The 24,229-nt window shown below is 48.7% G+C and overlaps 2 protein-coding genes and 1 pseudogene across 2 annotated transcripts; 1 reads left to right on the top strand and 2 right to left on the bottom strand.

The window, feature by feature from the left end:
• Positions 1-329: 329 nt before the first annotated feature.
• Positions 330-3,832, top strand: LOC119270163 (probable protein S-acyltransferase 7). The gene is made up of 5 exons (XM_037552133.1): positions 330-518; positions 1,116-1,298; positions 2,024-2,320; positions 2,736-2,969; positions 3,062-3,832. Exons 1-5 carry the CDS (start codon positions 444-446, stop codon positions 3,491-3,493), a joined length of 1,221 nt encoding a protein of 406 aa, XP_037408030.1. The 5' UTR covers positions 330-443; the 3' UTR covers positions 3,494-3,832.
• Positions 3,833-7,860: 4,028 nt separating this feature from the next.
• Positions 7,861-12,277, bottom strand: LOC119270162 (annotated as a pseudogene).
• Positions 12,278-17,632: 5,355 nt separating this feature from the next.
• Positions 17,633-22,752, bottom strand: LOC119270161. Its single transcript, XM_037552132.1, has one exon. The coding sequence runs from the start codon at positions 22,444-22,446 to the stop codon at positions 17,962-17,964; it is 4,485 nt and encodes a 1,494-aa protein (XP_037408029.1). The 5' UTR covers positions 22,447-22,752; the 3' UTR covers positions 17,633-17,961.
• Positions 22,753-24,229: the final 1,477 nt, after the last annotated feature.

The raw sequence follows: 24,229 nt of genomic DNA, 5'->3' as shown, positions 1-24,229 counted from the left end.
CACAGATCACAGCACACCAACGTCCATTAAACAAACAAAACACATGGAGACTAGAAAGGGGAGAAGCTACTCAATCATATTCAAATGAGCTACTCAGCTCTAATCTAATGACTACGAGGAGGAAAGCAAAAAATCCTAAAACTCCAGGGGTGTCAACGCAAAACAAAAAGGCACGGACCCGGTTATTACTACGCGTCCCCAGCTAGCGAGCCCCCCTCCATCCGCTTCGCTCTCTCTCTCTCTCTCTCTCTCTCTCGGGGTGTGTCAGGTTTCTCTGTCTGGGCTCCCGGCATCGGCGGCGGCGCGGCGGCGGGCGGGCATTGGGAGGGAGCTCACGGCGGCCAGCGGCGGCAGGCGGAGCGGGCGCGGGAGCTCTCCGGCGGCCATGCCGCGATCCGGGGCGTGATCCCGCCGGGGATTGCTGGCCCGGGAGGGCCGCGGCGATGAACGGCGCGAGCGCCGGCGCCGGCTCCGGCGGCGAGGGGCCGCTGGTGTACCAGGCCTGGAAAGGGAACAATGTGAGCCCGCCGCCTCCCCTCTCCTCTACCCCCCTTCCATGTTTCTCTCCCCCATTTTATTGGGTGCGCGCGCGGATCTGTGCGTCCTCGAGGTGGTCGCTAGATTGGCCTGCGGAAATGCATGCTAGGGTCCTTCGGCTGAGCTCCGCGTAGATGGTTGCTCGTTTTTTCCCCTTGTGTTTTACTACGATTTTGTGCATCGTGTGCTAGCCTTCTAGGGGAGTGTAGGTTCTGGGACATGTATGTGGTGTCCTTGTTCCTGTTCTTGTTCATGACAAGGACAGTAAACGCCAGTGGATAGTTTTGATTCGGCGCTAGTTAATGTGGTAAGGAGATGAGTTTTAGCTGAGACTTAATAGTTCTAGTAATGGATGTATTAATGGTCCTTCCACCTGATGATGCTAAATGTAAATATACATCTCGCTTCATCTTGTTCTTTCCCGAGGGAATTATGCATAGAGAAAGTGTCATTGGTGCCTACATTAGCTTGGGACGAAGTTGTCTGTAATTCTGTATGAGATCTTCAGACTGTTTTTGTGCAGGTAAGCAGTGGGGAAAATGTGACTGGGACTGATATGATGTACTGTCTATTTGCAGGTGTTTTTCCTCCAGGGGAGGTTTATATTTGGACCTGATGCGAGATCCTTGTTTGTCACCATGTTCCTCATTATCGCTCCAGTAACGGTCTTCTGTGTGTTCGTCGCGAAAGAATTGATGAATAGCTTCTCTTATGGCCTGGGGTTACCGGTGATGGTTGTGGCAGTTGTATTCACGGCATATGTGAGTACCATTTGTACCCCTTTCGGATCACCTTCTTCCTTGATTTTTAGATATGTCTTGCACTCAAAAAAAAAAAAGATTCACAGCATGCACATTATCTGAACTTGAAAAGCAGCTTGTAAGTAATGAAGATTCTTCATTACTTACAAGCTGCTTTTCAAGTTCAGATAATGTGCATGCTGTGAATCTTTTTTTTTTATGAAAGAGAGGGAGGCCTCCCTCCAATTTCCATTAAAAGAACCAATGCGGTTCAGTTACAAGGCTGTGAATATATTCTGGGTTTTATGTGATTACATGTCCAATCAATAGGAAGTCAGAAACATCTGAGTTGAAGTACAGTTTGTACTACTATGAGTATGTGCCTTTGTTTTAAATTGTTCGTTAATTTGCCGATTTGTTCAAGATAATATAGATCTGAACTATGATATTCGCTAACTGAACTGTAATACCTTCCTTGATCATGCATGGCATGTTTATCGCCCAATTGATCCTGATTTTATAAATGCAATTGAGGAAGGGGGCCATAGCTTGTTGCATCCTTGCACTTGTTGGCAAGTAGCACTAGCATATTCTGATGCTGCTATCCCCTCATATCTTGCAAACTGGATATAAAATACAATGTTGTTGTCTCTGTTTGTGATTTTTCCTGGTAAACAGAAAAGTGTATGTATCCACAGTACTCTTCACTTACTGCTTTGGCATTTCTGTCACCTGTCACTTTGCAGGATTTGAGTCTTCTATTTCTCACTTCTGGGAGGGATCCAGGAATCATACCTCGAAATGCACATCCTCCAGAACCTGAAGGTTTTGAAGGCAATGCTGAAGTTGGAGCTAACCAGACTCCACCATTGCGTTTGCCCCGAGTGAAGGATGTTGTTGTGAATGGAATCACTGTGAAGACAAAGTACTGTGACACCTGTATGCTGTACCGGCCTCCTCGATGCTCCCATTGCTCTATCTGCAACAACTGTGTCGAGCGATTTGACCATCACTGCCCATGGGTTGGGCAGTGCATAGGACTTGTAAGTTCATTAACCGAATACATATACCTATAAATAGCATGCCCTACCTTTTTTTTGCATCGTCTTGTGCATGCCGCGCTCATATTTTGGTTCATGAGAATTTATCTACCCAAATGATAAGTGCCACACGTGTGGCACGAAGTAACACCGCCCTGACGTTTTTACAATTAAAATTGCCATACCGCGAGCACGGCCTTTTTCAATAAAATCATCGCGCAATAAATCAACAAAACCTAAAGTCATTTCGCGAGGTCTAAACTTGTTAGCTTGATTCACTTGCATATGCTGACAGAATAGTATACTAGCACTTCATATTGTGGTATATAGAGTTTCCTGTTTCATTATGCCCAGTTCTGTTTGATTGATAGATTCTGAAATAATTGAAGTGCTTACAAGTTTGCATATGATTGTGCAGCGGAATTACAGGTTCTTTTATATGTTCGTCTTCTCAACGACTCTTCTCTGCCTCTATGTCTTTGGATTCTCCTGGGTGTACATTATTAAGATCAGAGATGCGGAGCAGATAACAATATGGAAGGCAATGGCAAAGACCCCTGCGTCTATTGCTCTGGTTGTCTATACGTTTATCGCGGTTTGGTTTGTTGGTGGCCTCTCAGTGTTTCACTTGTATCTCATGAGCACTAACCAGGTAAGTGATGTTCCCTGAAATGGTATATTCCCAGTCTCGCATTGTGATCCGTTCTGTCAGTTACTAACCATTGTTGCCTTTTACTGCTGTAGACAACATATGAGAACTTCAGGTATCGCTATGACCAACGGGCCAACCCATACAACAGGGGAGTCGTGGAGAACATCAAGGAGATCTTCTTCACGCCGATCCCTGCTTCCAGGAACAACTTCGGCGCCAGAGTTCCACAGGAGCAGGGCCTGAGGCCTCGCTCGACGAACGGTTTCATGAGCCCAAACATGGGGAGAGCTGTCGGCGACATCGAGATGGGCAGAAAGCCGGTGGCCTGGGATGAGCCCAGGATGGCAGCTGAGATAGGCGACCTGGGAGGTCTGGGCAACTTGCTGGAGGACAAGGATGGCAGGTTCCGCAACGCATCACCAGATCTAAGCCGTGACGCCCTCGTGGTTGGAGGCTTGGATGAGCAAGGCTCCTCGGTGATGAACCCACCACGGACGAGCTGGGGAGTCGAAGCGGGCAGGTGATGGTGACTGGCCAATGTGGCCATGTAAGCAGCTATAGTGGAGGACTAAGGGGTGTATGTTAGTGCCAGCTTGTTCGTAGTTTGGTGTCCGGTTGAGACTCGAGGTCGCTGATGTTGTTATTAGGGCTATGACCTGGTTGTTAATTCTTGCATCATGTATCAGTGGTTTTTAAGCAGATTGTTGGTGTGTGAGGTCTCCAGTTGAGTAGAATCTTAATTGTGTCTGTATATAGTTTGGAGTGGTGAACCCGGAAATGGATTGGTTTGCTTTGGCTTCCGTTGTCAAAGATTGTGAACGGCATTGTACCTTTCAATTTATGCTGCCACTCCAAAGCTTGAATTTCTGCCTCTTTTTTAGTGGCCAGATGTTGATTTTGTTGTTGCTGCATTCCTTGTAGGAAACTTCACCATCTTGTTATTGCTCATGAAATGGCAGTGCGCTACTCTACTACTAGAAACATGCTCGCCCTGCTTTATATTTGGCTGAACACAGAAAAAAACACATGAAAGACGCGAAATCCTCAAACGCTGATCAAACACAGAAAAAACACACAAAAGACGCGAAAATCGCGAAATCCTCAAAGGCTGACCAAACACAGGAAAAACACACAAAAGATGCAAAAAGCACACATGAGTCGATAAAAACGTTGCAGAGGCCGGTCTGCAGGTAGCTCGGAATCCACCACGCTGAACCAATATCGGGATGTGTGCTGTCAGCCGTATAGCCTTTTTCAGCGTGGCATGAAAGGCCGTATATTAGCGTATTCCATGGTAGGCCCCTAGTAGGAGGGATAGGTATCTGACATAGGCGTGGCAGCATCTCTTCATCCAATTTGGCCAGTCCGTGGGCTAACTAGTGATTTGATGGGCCATCACTTCTTTTTGCATGTCGCCATTATTGAGACTATTGATGAGGGAGAGTTTTGTCAAGGAGGGTTCCTTGAAGATCCACGTTTATTAGCACCCTAATCACAGGTCCCCTAGACAATAATTTGCTCACAAAACAGTTTTTTGCTTAAATGTTGTACTCCCTCCGGTCCTTTTTAGTTTGCATATAAGATTTGACCGAAGTCAAAGTATCTTTACTTTGACCAAACTTATAGAAAAGAGTATCAACATTCACAATACCAAATCAATATTTTTAGAATCATTATGAAATGTAGTTTCATAGTATATATAGTTGGTATTGTGAATGTTTATATTTCTTAATATAAATTTGGTCAAACTTGGTTGAATTTGACTTGACAGAAATCTAATACGCGAAGTAAAAAGGACCGGAGAGAGTACTTTGAGAGATTAGCGATGTCCAAATAGAGAAACACTTAGAAGGAAAACTAAACAAAGGAACAAGAGCGTTATATGTGATGCCTGATGAACAATACTTTCAATTGTGATAATTACTTCGATCAAGATCTAACATCTAATTGTACATCAACATTGCACACGCAGGTTTTGGGTGCGGGTAATCCTTAAATATTACACATGCACACCTTTCACCAAATAATCTTTCCTTAAATATCACCTTCCGGCAAATCACATGCACACCTTCCGCTAAATCAACTTTATTTAAACATTACCTTCCGCCAAATTACATGCACACCTTCCGCGAAATAAACTTTCCTTAAATATTACCTTCCGCCAAATCATATGCACACCTTCCGCTAAATCAAGTTTGTTTAAATATTACCTCGTCAAAAGACATGCACACCTTCCGTCAAATTACATGTATGCTTAGTACCGCTAATCTATAGCTTCCGCCAAATATTATGTGGACTAAAAGTAGTTTCCACCAAACACTGCATGGATTAAAAGTAGTTTCCGCCAAAGCAAAAATAATAATATAGGAACGTCCTTGCGCTATCCGAACAGAGAAAGGGCACATGGTGGCTTTTGATTGGCCAGAAGAATGTTTAGACTCCCGCAAAGCTCCTCTTTGTTTGTCTCCGGTTTGTGGGAATACATATGTCCAGACGCGTCTGCAGACCGATGCGGGATTACGTTGGATGGCAAATCGCATCCGAACAGTGCGGTCCGGACGGTTACGAGGCGTTTAAGCGTCCCCTTTGAAGATGCCCTTATCCTAATTAGAGTTTTTATTACTCGTCGGATTTAGGGTACCATTGGCATGATGAATTGTACACTAATTAGAGGATTTTTGCCTTAACAAAAAAAGAAATACGCAAACGTACGTCTGAAAGTCGCCCATGACAGCCATGGCTGTAACAGACTGCGATGGGTGAGACGTCTGGATGCTTATAAAATTGATACTTTTTGCTGCCTGCTAGTATATTGATTTCGAGCAGTCAACTCACTGCTTCACCACACGCATCAAACTGTAACATGTCATTAACTCGTCTAGGGAGCCAGCATACGATTTGCACTATTCCCGTACCTGTATATTGGGCCGTATATCTCAGAAAAGCCTGACAGAAGTGAATCACAAAGCATATTTTCATGAGGGGGATACCGAGCTGCCTGACGCTCGGCCTCTGCGGCCTCTGCGACGCCGCACTCACACATGAGTGCACTACTAGACGATGCTAGAATGTTGCCGAGGAGAAGCACAGGAGATTCGTCGCTACAGTGATAACCACCCACACTCATCAACGACACCTTAAGATTGTAACACCGCCATGCGCGATCACCATCGTGTTCATCAAAACAAACGGAAGTTTCACCCACAGTGCCGATGGGGAGGGGGAGGACCAAAGCAGCGCCCCAAGGGGAATGCGACACCCGCAAGCATCACCACCACCGGAGCCAAGACACAAAGCTTTCGCTCGACCCTTCCAACCCTATGCGCCAATGGGACATTGCCACAGACCCTACCAGATGAGGGACTATTGCAGCAATCGGGAACTCCAGATCCAGATCAGGGCTAGGCCGCCACCGCCTGCGACAACTTTGCCAGGACCACCAACAACCGTGCATCCTGCCACCCACATCTCCGAAGCACATTGCCAAGACCTGCTAACACACTGCTCGCTAGAGAGCCAAGACATGTACTAGGCCGTCGCCCTGACATCCTTGGCCACAAGCCTGCCCTCACGCCAAACCTCTCGACCACTACAGGACAGGACGCACAACCCTCAAAAGATGAATTATTCGCGCGGATGGTTAGGAGGATAGTGGTATCCCCAACCCACCAAGTTCAAGTCCCGTTGCTCGCATTATCCTGGATTTATTTCAGAATTTCAGCGGTGCATGTTCAGTGGAAGGAGACGTTTCGGTCGACTACGTGGCGCCCGTGATGATTTCGTCAAACTCAAGATGATATGCCGGCTCAGTGTCTCGGACGTGCTTGTAGGGATAGGGTGTGCGTGTGTGTTTGTAGGGGTGAATGAGTGTACGCGCGTATATATGAGCGCCTACGTCTCGTTCTAAAAAGGTGAATTATTCCAAAAAAAAAGTGGATTGTTTGGGTAGCAAAATTAAATTTCTCCAATAATGAAAGGAAAATGCACTTTTTCTCATCCGTATCGACGCCGCCACCGTCAAGCCCCCGCGCCCCCGCAATCCCCTCCTCTCTCTTCCTCTGCCAGGGTCGGCGGCCGCACCTTCGCCGTGGCCTCCGATTCCCTTTGCCATCGCTGGTCCTGCCCCTCCTTCGTCGCGGCCTCGGTCGACATCGGAAAGATCGCCCAATACCAGCGATGCGCAAGGACAAAGCCGTCGTCAGTGTCGTGTTTTGCGGCTCGTCGTCGTTCAGATTCGAGGTAAGGTGGGCGCACCGCGCCTCCTCCAAGGCTCCAACTCCTTCCGATCTGCTTATCCCAAATAGGAATTAGAGCAGCAGAGATTACATTCTCTTGCTGAATTTCCTCTTCGACACGCCTAATAGGCCGTGCTTCTGTCTCTGCAGGTCTCATGCTTCGATCTGATTTCTTACATGAGCAAGTGAAGAGCCGTGATTGCTGCATGTGTCTGCACAGTTTAAGTGGATTGGTAAATTCTGGAACTGCATTGGCTTCTCCACCGGCAAACAGTTGGAGAAACTACACAGATCAGGAGGTTGTCTGCCAACCAAATGTACGCTAATGCTTGCCTGGCGATCTGGAGATGCAGACAGTTGTGGATCGCACTTGCTTAATCTGCATGAATTTCTGCTTCAAGTACCTAGGCAGGCATCAGTGTAACAGCTACTCAGCTGATTTGAAGCAAATGGATGCTTACATTACAGGTAACTATATCATGACACACATCAGTTCATCTTTGAGTTGCAGAACCCAATCAAAGCACAATGATATCACACTTTGCATTAATAAGAAGTCAAATGTGTCCACAAACACCCCACTTTATTACATGATACTGTACACAAATGCAAATGATGTTCGATACAGAGGAAAGCCACACGAATTTAAATCCAAGCATAGATACAACCGTTTATGCTCAATTGGAGCCACTAGGGCACTCATGTAGAGCAAGTAAACGGACATACTTCAGTTGTAATGCACGCAGAACATAAACACGCAGCAGAAAGAAATCAACAGACAAGCAGAACATATTGCAATCCACACTAGCACACGCAAACCACACCATGGGATGAAAGGACAGGCCCTTCGGGTGTCAAACCTGTTTCTTCCAGCAGAGAGATAGTGCTGCAGCATCATCGTAATCCTCTTCTTCATCTCCTTTTGCTTAGTCTTGAGTTTCTGGTCTGTTAATTTTAAGAGTAGGCTTGTTTTTATGGTATTTAATGGCCTCCCTCACCTGATCAGGGACTTGGCCACCAACACCGTTGACGTTGAACTCGAGCTCCTTCAATCTGGGAAGTTTCTTGATGCCGGAGAGAGATGTGGAAGATGACCAGACAATCTTCTCGAGCCTAGGAGCTGACCAGCTGTTGAAATCAATCTCGGTAATGGCTAAGCAGTCAACAACAAGAAGGTTGAGCCATAAGAACTCATCTTTTTTCAATGTAATCTTGTTCTGACTTCCACTCAAAGACTTGTCCAGGAGCACCAGAGAGCGTATATTTGGTTTCTTGGTGAGTGTTTGTAGAGCATCTTGCTCTAGCAATGTATCACGAAGAGTTAGCTTGGCTATCTGTTTGGCATCGTCAAGCAAACTGCCGCAGAAGCTGCTGTTCAACTCAAGCTCATTCAGTTTAAGAAGATTGTCAACTCCAGAAATAGAACATTTGCTGCTGATAGACAAAACCATCTTCTCGAGCTCACTGGCTGCCTCATCCTCAAAAGTAATATTAGTCAAGTCCAAGTCCTCAACAAGAAGGTACTTGAGGCATCTGAATTCACCTTCCTTGAAGTTCAGCTTGTGTTCGGTGCATACAATATGTTGGAGCCTGACACACCGTAACTTGGGCAACTTGGCAAGGACTTCCAGATCATCTTGGCTCAGCAGAGTGTGACATAGAGTTATCTTGGCAAGTTTGTTGTTGTCACCTTTTATGAACAATGGAAGAAGACGCCCCTTCTGTGTGGTTCCCCTGATGCTTAGACTCTCAAGGATCTTGGGGAAGTGTTTTAAGAGAGAGCCAGGCAACTCTGCACTGGAAGGAGTAGCCTTGCGTGGTGAGGCTACGGGAGTAGTAGTGATTGACAGAGAACGGAGGCACTCATGTAAGTCACCGATCTCCTGAAGCAAATTCCTGAGGTGGCTATCCATATCATGGATAACCACACCTAGCTTCCTCAGCTGCCATAGCTTTCCAATATCTTTTAAATCACGACTCTTCTGAGCCTTTACATTGGATAGTACCTCCATGTTTAGCATTTTGTCGACACTATGAGGAATCCGGGGACTGGATTCAAAATTGCTTGGATCAGTGTGACCAGCTAGCAGGCGCTTCAGCTTCAAGAGCAGGATATGTGTTGTTGCATGTGAAGGTATATCAGTTTGTCGGATATCCAGTACCTCTAGCTCACGGAGGTTGTTGATTTCACTTGGTAGCTGGGTAATATCTGTTTTCCTTAGGCTCAGATACTTGAGCAGTAACATCTTGCTGCAGATTTCCTTGAGGTACCGATGGTTCTTCTCAAGAAAGCACCGACAACCTTCTAGATCTAGCACCTTGAGCAGGGATACTTGAGATGATTTATAGAGCCCATGGAAGAATTGATCAATTCTATCAGAGCTGCGGAGTTGGAGATCATTGAAAATGGAGAAGTGGCGAGCCAAGTGATGTGACAGGCGTGTCTCCACAATGTGTTGTTTTCTGGCGATGGTGGTGATGAATCCATGAACTGAATCACTTACGACGCAGCTCTTTACTTTTCCCATGGCATCAATATCAGCAGGATCAACAAGGCACCGGCCAACGAGTGTGTCAAAACATCGGTTGGCCTGACGCACAGAACTGGGCCAATCTTCCTTGGATGTCAGCCCTTCTGCAACCCAGCGTGCAATCAAGGTTGACCGCCTGATCTTTTGTCCGGGAGAGAAGATAGCTAGGTACAGCAAGCAGGACTTGTATTCTTTAGGCAGGTCATTGTAAGAGAACTTGAACATCACCTTAGCAATGCTGTTGAATGATATTGTTGGTAAAGCCCGCAGGGTGCTGTGCAGCTTGTGTAATTCCTCACCGCTCCTCTTGGGGTTAGCATACAGAGCATGAGTGAACACCTTCATGCAGAATTCATGTGGCTCACACTCGTACAAGATATCATGAAAAATTTGGGGGTTATAGCTGTCTTCATTCTTCTGCTGACTAGTAAGCTCGAGTACTGCATCATGGTAGAGGCCAGCAAGAGAATAGTCTATAGGTTCTCGCGGTGGATAGCAGTATTCTTTAGCCAGCTGGATGTCCTTCGCGGTGGTGACAATCATCAAATCAGCGCTGCAGTTTAACAGGCTCAAAGCATTTCTGGTATCCTCCCAAGCAGAAACATCCATCAGCTCATCAACTTTGAGGATAAACAGGGGGCATTCATAATTATTCGAGTCCGGAAGACGATTCAAGTTTTTTTTAATCTCGTCCACGAGCCCTTTGATCTTAAGCTGCTCTTTGAACTCGTGCTTCATTTTGTCCATCATCTGATCCGTGAAACGGGCAAATATGTTTTCAGAAACAGTTTGTGTGTTTTGATCCGGAGCACCAGGTTCACCTGTCCCTTCACTTTTGTCATATTTGCCTTGCTGCAGCTCCCGTAGGATGTCTTGTTTTGCGTTGTCGATGAGTTTTTTGATTTGATCCTCACCCAGTGTAGCTGTTGTGGTCTTTGTAGCTTGTTTGTCGAAGGATCTGTCCGAAGCTTGCAGGGGCTTGCTGCTGCTCTTGGGGAACAACTTCCGCAGGATGTGTGCATATTGTGCCTCATTGAGCTGAATCTGTGCCGTCTGCTGACCTTTGATTTCTCCGCCTCCTTCCTCCACCATATGCTTGGCTGTTTCCCCCCCTCCCCCGCCTCCTTCCTTCTCCTCCATATGTATGGTTGCTTCTCTTTCCCCGTCCTCCGTATGTTTGCCTGTTGCTTCTCCTCCTCCTCCTTCCTCCCTATGCTTAGCTGCAGCTTCTTTTCCTTCTTCTGCCCCCATATGCTTGGTTGCTTCTTCCTCTTCAAGATTCTTGTCCTTTTCCTTTGCTTCCATATGCTCTTTAAGCTTCTTGACAATGATGTTGCTGTTGTCCCACACTGGTAACCTATGCATGTCTTTGGTCTTCCCTTTTTGATCTTGTTGCGACGCTGCCTGGAGCAGCAGCTGAAGTAGTACATCTAGGTCCAACTGGTCAAAATTACCCTGCAGCTTGTCGCCCTTATTCTCTAGTCGACCTTGAATGTCACTTCTGATTTTGTCAATCTTATCATAAATCTTCATCTCTCTGATATTCTCATCAATTTGAAGAAGAGCAATAGCCCTCTTCTTTTCATTGTAAATTTGCAATCTTCTCATGTAAGCTGACCAAGGGTCAAGATACTTTTCCTCCACTTGGCCTTCTGTGCTTTGATCCTGGGGTTGGGATTTGGCATGCTTGAGCTCGCGTAAAATGTAGAAGAGAACTTCCTTGGGTCGTAGCGGCGCAAAATGCAGGTGCACAGCCGGGATGTCAACCACGACAATGCGATGGTAGCCGCCCTCCGGGTTTTGACTCAAAAGCCAAATTTTTTGTACAAGAGCGATGAGGTCCTGATATGTGTAGGGTGCCGCCACCACGACCATGGACAAACTTTCGCTGGCTTGTGAAGGAACTCCATATGCCCACTTCCATAGCTTTGCCTTGACGTAGTCGTCTAGAGTGCGAGGCTCAATGAAGGCTCTTCGAGCAGAATGACCGCTGGCTGCCATCACCCCCACGAGTTGATCGTCACCGTTTTCTTCTTCTTCATCATCGTCGTCCCCAACAGCAGCACAGCCACCAACCATAGCAGCCTTCGATGACGATGCTGCCGTCGGAGGCGATTGCTCCTTCCCTGACTTGGCTGGAACCTCCACGCCATATCTCATCCGCCGCTCGCCAACGTCGCGCCCGCTCCTTGAGCAGGCGCAGCTGCTGAGCCGCACGGTGCTGTGCGACCAGCTTGTGCAGGAACCAGGTCGTCCACCAGAGGTAGCCACGGAGCCCGCCTCTGGCACGGTGGATGTCAGGGTAGATGCAGTTGTTGCAGTCCTGGGCGAGCAGCCGCACCTGGTTCATCCAGGTGCGCACCTGCTCATCGTGCTCGCCGCCGGGGGGTGCCGACTTGGCCAGGTGCGTCAGGAAGCTCTTCATGCTCTCCATCTCCTCCTTGATGAACTGTACGTCGTCCCGGACGCCACGCAGTAGCCGCGCCTCACTGCGTATGACGACCAGCAGGGAGCTCACGGCGCCCGCCGCGAGCTCGGCCATGGCTCCCTCTCCTTGTGCCGGCTGGTTGGGTTGGTTTCTAGTTGAATTGGTGGATGCTAGCTGAGCTGGGTGGTGGCGACGACGCACACATTCTTCCCCTCGTATGGGAGAGCCAGAGGAGGGAAAAGAAAGAAACGAACCAGTTCAAAGCGTGCCTATGTAATCGCTGGGTCCAGTGCACGCTCTTCCAGAAACGAATCTTCTTTTCTTCTTTATTTAAGATCGTCCAGAAACGAATCGGTTCGAAGCGTGCCTCTGTAATCATTGTGTCCATGGCTCCTCGACGAATCGCCCTCTCACCCCATGGGGGATGGGCTGATGTTCACTCAGCCCGCGCTGTGAGGAGGCTTGATCGCTTCTGTCTCTTGACACATCATAGTGAAAAAATACTTCCTCCGTAAACTAATATAAAAGCGTTTAGACCACTACTTTAATGATCTAAACGCTCTTATATTAGTTTGCAGAAGGAGTATATAGACAATCATCCAAATGCATCGTCTCTTAGACCTCTTGTACTAGGTAGAATCATACCACGTATATGATACTAGTCTATAATATTATCTAAATCAAGTCAAATCTTAACTAAATCAAAGCTTTTTTTTTACTTTCCCATACCCATATTCTAATCTTACGAAAATCTAGAATATGTTAAGGTGCAACGTATATGTCGGACATGATTGCTGTTGAACCACTAGATTACAATGCATGGATAATTAGCTAGTCTTATTTAATTGTTTGTAGAATCCCAATATGAATTTCTAGACAAGATCTTTGACATTAACTTTTCTCGTTTCACAAGCTATGATGTTGTATCCTAATATGAACCCCAATATGAACCGACCAGTGAGCCGGGATGTTGAAACGGTGAGCTGTGACCAACAGGAGAAGGCGACCGACGACGAGCTGAGATGGTACGACGTGCGAGGGAGCGGAGTTGCGATGGTGTATCTAGGTCATGGGACCGGGCGATGAGGAGAGGAGCCGACAACCAGCACCTCCGCGTGATGGATATGTGGGGATTTTTTTTGGATCGTGCCTCGACAGGTGACCGGCAGACGCCTGACACTGCCCGAACGAAAATCACTGTTTTATCCAATCTTAGAGCAACTCTAATAGGGTCCGCCCGGGTTTATTTGGGTCGGTGCGGACAAAAGCGGCGGCTCAACGCGTCGACCCAAACGGACGCGTGTCCGTTTTTCGTTCGCGGGTGGCCCGTTCCCGGCCTAATTTTAAACCGGATTTGTGTCGGCGCGGATACGAGACGGACGCGCGCGCGCCTACTCCTTCTTCCGGGCCCGCCTGTCGGTGGCAGCCATCACCATTTCCCCCATTTTCCCAAAAAACACTCCCGCCCGCGCGCGCTCCCGCCCCAACCAGCCATGGAGAACGCCATCAACCTCGACGCCGCCGCCGGCCTCGCCTCCCTCACCTCGTCCGACGCCGTCGCCCCCTCCGGGAAAGGCAAGCCTCGTGCCCTGCGCAAGACCGCCGCCGCGACCAAGCCAAAGAAGGCGCTGACACCCGAACAGCGGGCAAGGGAGTCGACCAAGAGGAAGGGTCGAAGGCACGCCGCGGACGCGAGGGATGAGGCCGCCGTGCAGGCCGCCGCCGCCGCCGAGGAGTTGACCAACGCCCGCGTCGCGGTGGCAACGAGGGAGGCGCTCTACATGCTAGGGGTAAACCCTAGCCAGCACAGCCTCGTCCAAGCCGCCGTCGCCGCAACCAGCACCAGGTCGTCGGCTTTTCCTCGGATGGTGCTGCCCGACTCACCCCGCGCGTCGGCTTGCAACCCGGTCCCCGACTTCCACGTCTACCCGCAGGCCTCCCGCCTCTCCGGGGAGTGCTCGCCTGACGTGAGCGTGGTCGCGCCTTCCACGCCCGCACCCGCGCCCATCGACCTCAACGCCCCCCCGGTGGTCGGTGGCTCGTCATCCGGCGGCACGAGGAAACGCGCGCGGCAGATGCCGGCCGGCGGGCTCCCGGACGCCCTTAACCTGTTCGAGGAAATGCCGTCTGCCGTCGGCGAGGACTACATGCAAAACCTCATCTTCGAGGGTGGTGCACCGGGCGCTGGCTACGATCGCGACCAGCACCAGCTCGTCGGCGTTTCCTCGGATGGTGCTGCCCGACTCACCCAGCGCGTCGGCTTGCAACCCGGTCCCCGACTTCCACGTCTACCCGCAGGCCTCCCGCCTCTCCGGGGAGTGCTCGCCTGACGTGAGTGTGGTCGCGCCTTCCACGCCCGCGCCCGCGCCCATAGACCTCAACGCCACCCCGGTGGTCGGTGGCTCGTCATCCGGTGGCACGAGGAAATGCGCGCGGCAGATGCCGGCCGGCGGGCTCCCGGACGCCCGTAACCTGTTCGAGGAAATGTCGTCTGCCGTCGGCGAGGACTACATGCAAAACCTCATCTTCGAGGGTGGTGCGCCGGGCGCTGGCTACGATCCCGACAAGACACAAAGCCAGGATGGCCGCGGGGCGTTCACGCCGGCCGCTGGCTATGATCCCGATCAGGCGGCCTTCATGCGTGATCAGGTCGACATCGACCTGGATGGCTTCCTCCTCGACCACGAGTTCCCGGACGACTACGGGCTAGAGGAAGAGGACGAGTGCGACATCGAAGTGGAGCCTTTGTTCGAGGACGAGCTCGCCAACCAAGCCGCCGGTCCTAAGTCGAAGCGCAAGAGCAAGCGCACGAAGGCGTACACAACTGCCGAGGACAAACTTCTTTGCGAGTGTTGGCGAGACATTGGACAAGACCCAAAGACGGGCGCCGAGCAAAAGCATTCGACCTTTTGGACTCGTGTGCACCGAGAGTTTCATGAGCGCAAAAAGTTTCCACCTTACCAATTTGTGAGCACGCGCGGGTGGGTCTCCATTTTCAAGCGGTGGAGGGTGATCCAACAAGAGTGCAACAAGTTTTGCGCCACCCTTGAGAGCGTCAAGGCCCGCCCTGTGAGCGGCATCGGCATGCAAGACATGGTATGATAGCAAGCAAGCCGCCCTCTTTTGTGTCATCAAGATCATCCTTTTACGTCTTCATTTGCTATCACTTGCCCATATGCTTGCATGGAAACATTTTGTAGGCATTTCAAGCTTTGGAGGCATTCAAGGTTCAACACAATGGCAAGTGCTTCAACCTCTCCCATTGCTATCGGGTCATCAAGGACGAAGAGAAGTTCAAGACGCAATATGCCGCACTCAAGGCACGTGGGGGAAGAAAGCCGTGGAGGATGTTGGGGAGGGCGAGCCGGCACGGCCGCGGGGGAAGACCAACTCCAAGAAGGAGGACAAGCGAGATGCGGCCACCAACGCCTTGATCGCAAGCATGGACAGCATGCTGAATAAGAAGGACTCAAGGAAGGAGGAGCGCCGACGTTTCAAGGCGGAGCAAATGGATGGTTTCATGGAGATTCAAAGGAGGAGGCTTGATCTTGACCCCGAGAAGCAAGCCAAGATGTTCGATCTCGAGGCGGAGAAGCAAGCCAAGATGCTAGAGATCGAGGCCGCCAACGCCAAGACCAAGGCGAAAGAAGTGGCTCTTGCGAGCATGATGACCGGGGTGGAGATCATGAAGGTGGATCTCAACACCGTGTCGCCAAGGAAGATGTCGTGGTTCGAGAAAATGCAGGCCGACATGCTCAAGTTCGACGACGAGTGATCTATAGCGGCGAGGGCCATCTTTTTTGTATGCCGACAGGTGTGCCGGCATGACCACGGGAGCCACGATGACGTGGTCGAACTCAAGTCCCACCCTTTTTTGTGTGCTGGCATGTGTGCTGGCTGGCTGGCGAGTGCGCCAGCATGAACTGTGGTGATATTTTCTGAAGCCGGCATTGTATGCCGGCGCGGGCATGGTGCCGGCATGAGACATGGCCGCTGACATGATCGGCCGCGGGCCCTTTTTATTTAAAAGTTGAATGCGGGTATGAAATAGGTCAGCGCGTTGGGCGCACTGCCGACCCAAATGCAAAACTGGGTGGACGCCGGGCGAGCGGCCGACCCAAACGGACAAAAAACGGACAAATGCGCCATCCGTTTGGGTCGGCCAGTTGGAGTTGCTCTTAGCCATTATCATAGTTGTTTACTGATAAATGAATTACTTTATGACAATGGATCGCGCCAAAAAAGCTGTTCGGGGCGAATCAATTTGTGGTTGGATAGTTAGGAGGACAGTGATATCCTCTGTCCACGAGAGTTCAAGTTTTAGGCTTGACATTGGTGCTTGCATAAATTTATTTCAGGTCTTTCGATGATATGCATTTAGTATAAGGAGACGTGTATTGGCGACTTCGTCAATAATGTGTCGGCTTAATCTCTCGGAGGTGCTCATAGGAGTAGGGTATGTGTGCCTGTATAGAGGTGAGTGTATATGTGTATGTACGAGGGTCTACGTCTGAACAGAAAAAGTGAATTATTCAAAAAAAAAGAGTGAATTATTTTGGTAGCAAAATTAAATTTCTCCAGTAAAAGAAAATGCACTTCCTCGTCTCATCCGTATCCACGCCGCCGCCGTCAACCCACCGCGCCCCCGCAACCCCCTTCTCTCTCTTCCTCTGCCAGGGCCGGCGGCCGCACCCTCGCCGTCGCCTCCGACTCCCTGCTGCTCTCCCTCCCCCTCCTTTGTCGCAGCCTCGATCGATATCGAAAAGATCGCCCAGCACCAACGAGGAGGAATGACAAACCGTCAGTGTCATCTTTTGCTGCTCATCGCCGTTCACGGATTGGAGGTAAGGTGGGGGCACTGCGCCTCCTCCAACTCCTTCTGATCTGCTGATCTCAAAGAGGAATAAGAGAAACAGACATTACTACATTTTATTGCTGAATTTTTCCCGTTACAGTTACACATTTCTGCAGGTCTTATGCTTGCACAGTTACACATTTCAAGTGAAGAGCACTGCATACGTCTGCACATTTCAAGTGGATTGGTAGGTGATAGACTGCTAGTGCTCCTCTCCACCGCTGAAGATCGTTACACAAGTTTTTTTCTGAATGAATTGCAGTAGATGGACACATCCTATTCTACACGAGCAGAGGAACTTCTCAGCATACCGGCTTCTTCAGCAGCAAACAACGGGAGAAACTACGCGAGCTACCAACTAAATACACGCCAACATACAGCTGAAAACAATGTCTATTCTTCGCTAATGCTTGCCTGGCAATCAGGAGATGCAGACAGATTGTGGATCACACATTCTTAATCTGCATATGGTTCTGCTTCAAGTACATCGTCAGCCATTACTGCAAGAGCTACTCAGCTGGTTTGAAGCAACGGATGCTCTACATTACAGGTAACTATATCTGTATATCATGACACACACCAGTTCATCTTTGAGTTGCAGAACCCAATCAAAGTATACTAATATCACACTGTATATTAATAAGAAGTCAAATGTGCGCACAAACATCGCACTTATTACATGAAACCTTACACGAATGCTAATGATGTTCGATACAGAGGAAAGCCACACAAATTCAAATCCAAGCATAGATACAACCGTTTATGCTCAATCGGAGCCACTAGGGCACTCATGGAGAGCAAGTAAACGGACACACTTTAGTTGTAATGCACACAGAACATAAACACGCAGCAGAAAGTAGTCAACAGATAAGCAGAACAGATTGCAATCCACAGTAGCATAATCAAAGCACACCATGGGATCAACGGAGAGGCCCTTCCGGCGTCAAACCTGTTTCTTCCAGCAGAAAGAGGATGTTGCAGCATCATCGTCATCCTCTTGGTCATCTCCTTTTGCTTTGTCTTGAGTTTCTGGCCCATTAAGTGTAAGAATAGGCTTGTTTTTATGGTTTTTAATGGCCTCCCTCACCTCATCAGGGACTTGGTCCCCGTTGAACTCGAGCTCCTTCAATCTGGGAAGTTTGTTGATGCCGGAGAGAGATGTGGAAGATGACCAGACAATCTTCTCGAGCCTAGGAGCAGATCCTCTGGTGAAGACTATCTTTGTGATGGCCGAGCAGTCAACAACAAGAAGGTTGAGCCACAAGAACTCATCTTTTTTCAATGTAATCTTGTTTTGACTTCCACGAAAAGACTTGTCCAAGAGCACCAGAGAGCGTATATTTGGTTTGTTGGTGAGTGTTTGAAGAGCATCTTGCTCTAGCAATGTACCACGAAGAGTTAGCTTGGCTATCTGTTTGGCATCGTCAAGCAAACTGCCACAGAATCTGCTGTTCAACTCAAGCTCTTTCAATTTAAGAAGATAGTCAACTCCAGAAATAGAACATTTGCTGGTGATAGACAAAACCATCTTCTCGAGCTCACTGGCTGCCTCATCCTCAAAAGTGATATTAGTCAAGTCTGAGTCCTCAACAAGAAGGTACTTGAGGCATCCAAATTCACCTTTCTTGAAGTTCAGCTTGTGCTCGGTGCATAGAATATGTTGGAGCCTGACACACCGTAACTTGGGCAGCTTGGCAAGGACTTCCAGATCATCTTGGCTCAGCAGAGTGTGACATAGAGTTATCTTGGCAAGTTTGTTGTTATCGCCTTTTATGAACAATGGAAGAAGACGCCCCTTCTGTGTGGTTCCCTTGATGCTTAGAGACTCAAGAATCTTGGGATGTTTTTTTAGGTAAGGTACATTGACTTCTGGTAACTCTGCCTCATGTGGTGCGGCTACAAGAATTGTGATTGACAGAGAACAGAGACACTCATGTAGGTCACTGATCGCCTTAAGCAAATTCCTTAGGTGATTATTCTTATCATCGATAACCACACCTAGCTTCCTCAGCTGCCATAGCCTTCCAATATCTTTTAAATCATGACTCTGCTTGGCCTTGACATTGTATAGTACCTCCATGTTTCCCATTTTGTCGATCCTATGAGGAATCTGGGGATTAGATTCAAAGTTGCTTGGATCAATGTGACCAGCAAGCAGACGCTTCAGCTTCAATAGCAGGATATGTGCTGTTGCGTGTGGAGGCACCTTAGTTTCTCGGATATCCAGTACCTCTAGCTCACGGAGGTTGTTGATTTCACTGGGTAGCTGGGTAATATCTGTTCTCCTTAGGCTCAGATACTTGAGCAGTAACATCTTGCTGCAGATTTCCTTGAGGTACCGCTGTTTCTTCTCGAGAAAGCACTGACAACCTTCTAGATCTAGCACCTTGAGCAGGGATACTTGAGATGATTTAGAGAGCCCCTTGAAGAATTGATCAATTCTATCAGAGCTGCGGAGTTGGAGATCGTTGAAAATGGAGAAGTGGTGAGCCAAGTGATGTGACAGGCGTGTCTCCACAATGTGTTGTTTTCTGGCAATGGTGGTAATGAATCCGTGAACTGGATCACTTACGGCACAGCTCTTTACATTTCCCATGGCATCAATATCAGCAGGATCAACAAGGCACCGGCCAATGAGTTTGTCAAAACATCGGTTGGCCTGACGCACAGAACTGGGCCAATCTTCCTTGGATGTCAGCCCTTCTGCAACCCAGCGTGCAATCAAGGTTGACCGCCTGATCTTTTGTCCGGGAGAGAAGATAGCTAGGTACAGCAAGCAGGATTTGTATTCTTTAGGCAGGTCATTGTAAGAGAACTTGAACATCACCTTAGTGATGCTGTTGAATGATGGTGTTGGTAAAGTCCGCAGGGTGCTGTGCAGCTTGTGTAACTCTTCACCGCTCCTCTTGGGGTTAGCATACAAAGCATGAGTGAAAACCTTCATGCAGAATTCATGTGGCTCACATTCGTACAAGATATCATGAAAAATTTGGGGGTTATAGCTGTCTTCATTCTTCTGCTGACTGGTAAGCTCGAGCACTGTATCATGGTAGAGGCCAGCAAGAGAATAGTCTATAGGTTCCCGCCGTGGATAGCAATATTCTTTAGCCAGCTGGATGTCCTTTGCGGCGGTGACAATCATCAAATCGGCGCTGCAGTTTAACAGGCTCAAAGCATTTCTGATATCCTCACATGTCGAAACATCCATCAGCTCATCAACTTTGAGGATAAACAGGGGGCACTCACACTTCTTAGCCCGGACCGGATGAGGATTCAAGTTATTTTTAATCTCGTTCACGAGCCCTTTGATCTTGAGCTGCTCTTTGAACTCATGCTTCATTTTGTCCATCATCTGATCCATGAAAGAGGCAAATTTTTTTTCAGAAACAGTTTCTTGGTTTTGATCTGGAGCACCAGGATCCCCTTCACTCATGTCATATTTGCCTTGCTGCAGCTGCCACAAGATGTCTTCCTTTGCGTCGTGGACGAGTTTTTTTATTTGATCCTCACCGAGTGTAGCCGTTGTGGTCTTTGTACCTTGCTTGTCCAAGGATATGTCTTGAGCCTGCACGGGCTTGCTGCTGCTCTTGGGGAACAGCTTCTGCAGGATTTGTGCGTATTGTGCCTTATGGAGCTGAATCCATGCCGTCTCTTCTTCTTCGTTGTCGTCCTCTTCTTCTTCTTCTTCTTCTTCTTCTTCTTCGTTGTCCTCTTCTTCTTCTTCGTCTTCTTCTTCTTCTTCTTCTTCTTCCTCCTCCTCCTCCTCCTCCTCCTCCTCCTCCTCCTCCTCCTTATCTGCCTCCTCTTCCTCCTCCTTATCTGTGGTTATTTTTTCTCCCCCATCCTCCGTACCGTCCTCCCTATGTATGGCTACTTCTCCTTCCCCATTCTCCATATGTTGGCATGTTACTTCTCCTCCTTCTCCTTCCTCTTTCATATGCTTCGCCGCAGCTTCTTCTCCTTCCACCCCCATATGCTTGGCTCCTCCTTCCTCCTCCCTATGCATGGTTACTTCTCCTCCCCTTTCCTCCATATGCTTGGCTCCTTCCTCCTCCATATGTATGGTTACTTCTTCCCCATCTTCCATATGCTTGGCCACAGCTTCTTCTCCTTCCACCCCCATATGCTTGGCAGCTTCTTCCTCTAAAAGCTTCTTGTCCTTTTCCTTTGCTTCCATATGATCCTTAAGCTTCTTGACGATGATATTCTTTTTATCCCACGCAGGTAATATATGCATTTCTTTGTTCTTCCCGTTTTGATCTTGTTGAGACGCTGTGTGGAGCAGCAGCTGAAGTAGTTCTTCCAGGTCCAACTGATCAAAATTACGCTGCAGCTTGTCACCCTTGGGTTGTCCGTCGCCCTTTGCTAGTCGACCATGAATACCACTTTTGATTTTGTCAAGCTTTTCATCAATCTTCATCTTTTCAATAGTCTCCTCGATATCAAGAAGAGCCCTCATCTTTTCACGGCAAATTTGCCATCTTCTCAGGTAAACTTTCCAAGAGTCAAGATCCACTTGGCCTTCTGTGTCTTGCTCCTGGGGGTTGGATTTGGCAAGCTTGAGCTCCCGCAGAATGTAGAAGAGAACCTCATTGGGCTGTAGCGGCATAAAATCGTGGTGCACGGCTGGGATGTCAACCACCACAATGCGATGGTAGGGGGAGGCCTCTGGGTTTTGACTACAAACCCATATTTCTTGTACAAGAGCGAGGAGGTCCTGATACGTGTAGGGTGCCGCCACGACCATGGACAAACTTTCGCCGGCGTTTCCAGGAGCTCCATTCATCCACTCCCATAGCTTTGCCTTGACGTAGTCGTCCAGAGTGTGAGGCTTAGTGAAGGCTCCTGGACCAGAATGGCCACCAGTCGCCATTCCCACCACGAGTTGACCGTCACCGTCTTCTTCTTCTTCGTCGTCCCCGGCCGCATAGCCACCTGCTGCAGCAGCCCACGACGATGATGATGCCATCGGAGCCAATTGCCCCTTCCCTGACTTGTCCGGGACCTCAACGCCATACCTCAACCGCCGCTCGCCGACGTCACGCGCCCGCTCCTTGAGCAAGCGCAGCTCCTCGGCCGCGCGGTGCTGTGCGGCCAACTTGTGGAAGAACCAGGTCGCCCACCAGAGGTAGCCTCGGAGCCCTCCTCTGGCGCGATGGATGTCAGGGTTCCCCCTGTAGAGGTAGAGGCCGATAGAGTTGTTGCAGTCCTGGGCGAGCAGCCGCACCTGGTTCATCCAGGTGCGCACCTGCTCGTCGTGCTCGCCGCCGGGGGGCGCCCACCTGGACAGGTGCGCCAGGAAGCTCTTCATGCTTTCCATCTCCTCCTTGATGAACTGCACGTCGTCCCGGACGCCGCGCAGCAGCAGCGCCTCACTGCGGATGACGACCAGCAGCGAGCTCACGGCGCCCGTCGCGAGCTCGGCCATGGCTCCTTCCTCTCCTTCCGCCCGCCGGCGGGTGGTTTCTGGTCGAACTGGTCTCGCTCTCGCCGGAGGAGCGATATGCTAAGCTGGGAAATGGCGAGGACGCACTGCATGGGATGCTTTCTTGCGCCACGCACTAATTTAATTATCGAACAGTGTCGTCATTCACGCTTGTGCACGTGCTCTCTCGCCGCCCACTGTTTTAACCCCAATACTTTTTTCTGAGGAAATTTAACCCAAATACTTAAAAGTGCGCGCCCACTATTTGAACCTTGGTCTAATCTCCAATGCGTAGTAGGAGCTCTCGACACTTTCCGACAAGCAAACACGCCGCCCCATCTCCAATGCGTAGTAGGAGCCGGGAACAGTAGTATACACTCTACTAGTAGTAATTAATCCCGTTCCATGGCCCACCATGATTGTCTGGTTCATTTTCTTTTTCTTTTCTTTTTGGCAGTACATGATTGGAGCAGCATGCATATGCTTGGAATCATTTCTCGTCACGTGAGGGGTGCTTTGATATTTCAGTTTTGCTAAGTCTCAGTCGATTGAGACTTTGTTATGTCTGAGTCCATGGTATCTTCTTTTGATTTTGCATGAAGATTCGTGTAAAAGAAATTTTTTCTGTTTTTTTCTTCTTACATACTATATCACTTAACTTAGACTTGGTTAAGTTTCAGTCGACTGAAATTTAGGCACACCCTTGATATTTTTGTTTGTATCGTGCTTTGTTTGTCATCCGCTCTGTTTTTGATTTGGTGGCGAGGACGCACAGATTCTTCTCGTCCGGGAGGGCCAGAGGAGGATGTACGAGTGTTGAATTGGTTCAAAGGAATAGGGCGCGCCTCTATAATTGTTGTTGTTGGGGGTTCAGTGCACGAGCCGAACGGGTTTCAAGATGGCCTGACGCCCTGGTGTAAATCTTGACTTGACTTGACGAACGGTGTCGTCAAGGGCGTTCACACGCACGCACTGTAATGAACATTGTAGCCAGTTGCATTTGCTGCCTCAATAGCCCAAAGGTACCCTAGGTATAGTACGCGACAAATCCTGTCGGTGGATAGAGAAATTGATGCGGTTTGCAATGATCTGGGACCCTGGCTCATGAATGAATTCATGATGATCAATGACAATGAGCGGTTGGGACTGCCATGGGCACCTCTTGTGACAATCATTTGCGCTATACCATTCCACTTGGCCAAAGTAATTGCTTCTTGAACAATACTACAAGCTTATTTACCATGCTTGCTCTGATGCTTGCGGCGCACAACCCAAATTTCCCAGGGGGTGTATCTACCGCACTGATGCTTGTGGTGCACAACCCAATCCCCGCTAGTACTAGTTTGCCCGATCTGAGTCTCTCAAACTATGTTTCAATTTTGATCTGAATTTTCTTGTGACAACATAGATTCATATTTTGTGAATGTGTTAAATTTTAGCGTATTTTCTATGCTGTTTTTTAGCATAGCTTACCAGGCTTACGCTTGGTAAATTTTAGCGTATTTTCTAACATTTATAAATTAGCTAAACTAAATTGGGTGCATCGACAATACCAAATATTGCGATGTATCTGATAAGATCATCTCTAGCACATCCCACAAGCCGTCGTCCTGAAAAAAATCATTTACGGTATCCCGTAAATGATTATTACAGTAAACGATTTTTCAAGACGCCGGGCGCACTGCAAGAATAGATCCCGCATAGGACACAAATTTAAACAAACTACTTCGCGCTAAAAACAGGTCGCTGGAGTTCACCAAACCAACATAACATACGGGAGTTCACA

Source organism: Triticum dicoccoides, chromosome 3A, assembly GCF_002162155.2.
Source record: "Triticum dicoccoides isolate Atlit2015 ecotype Zavitan chromosome 3A, WEW_v2.0, whole genome shotgun sequence".
In the NCBI taxonomy this organism is placed as follows: domain Eukaryota; kingdom Viridiplantae; phylum Streptophyta; class Magnoliopsida; order Poales; family Poaceae; genus Triticum; species Triticum dicoccoides.
The sequence above is the reverse complement of the archived record's forward strand: the minus strand, read 5'-3'. Positions and strand labels throughout refer to the sequence as shown.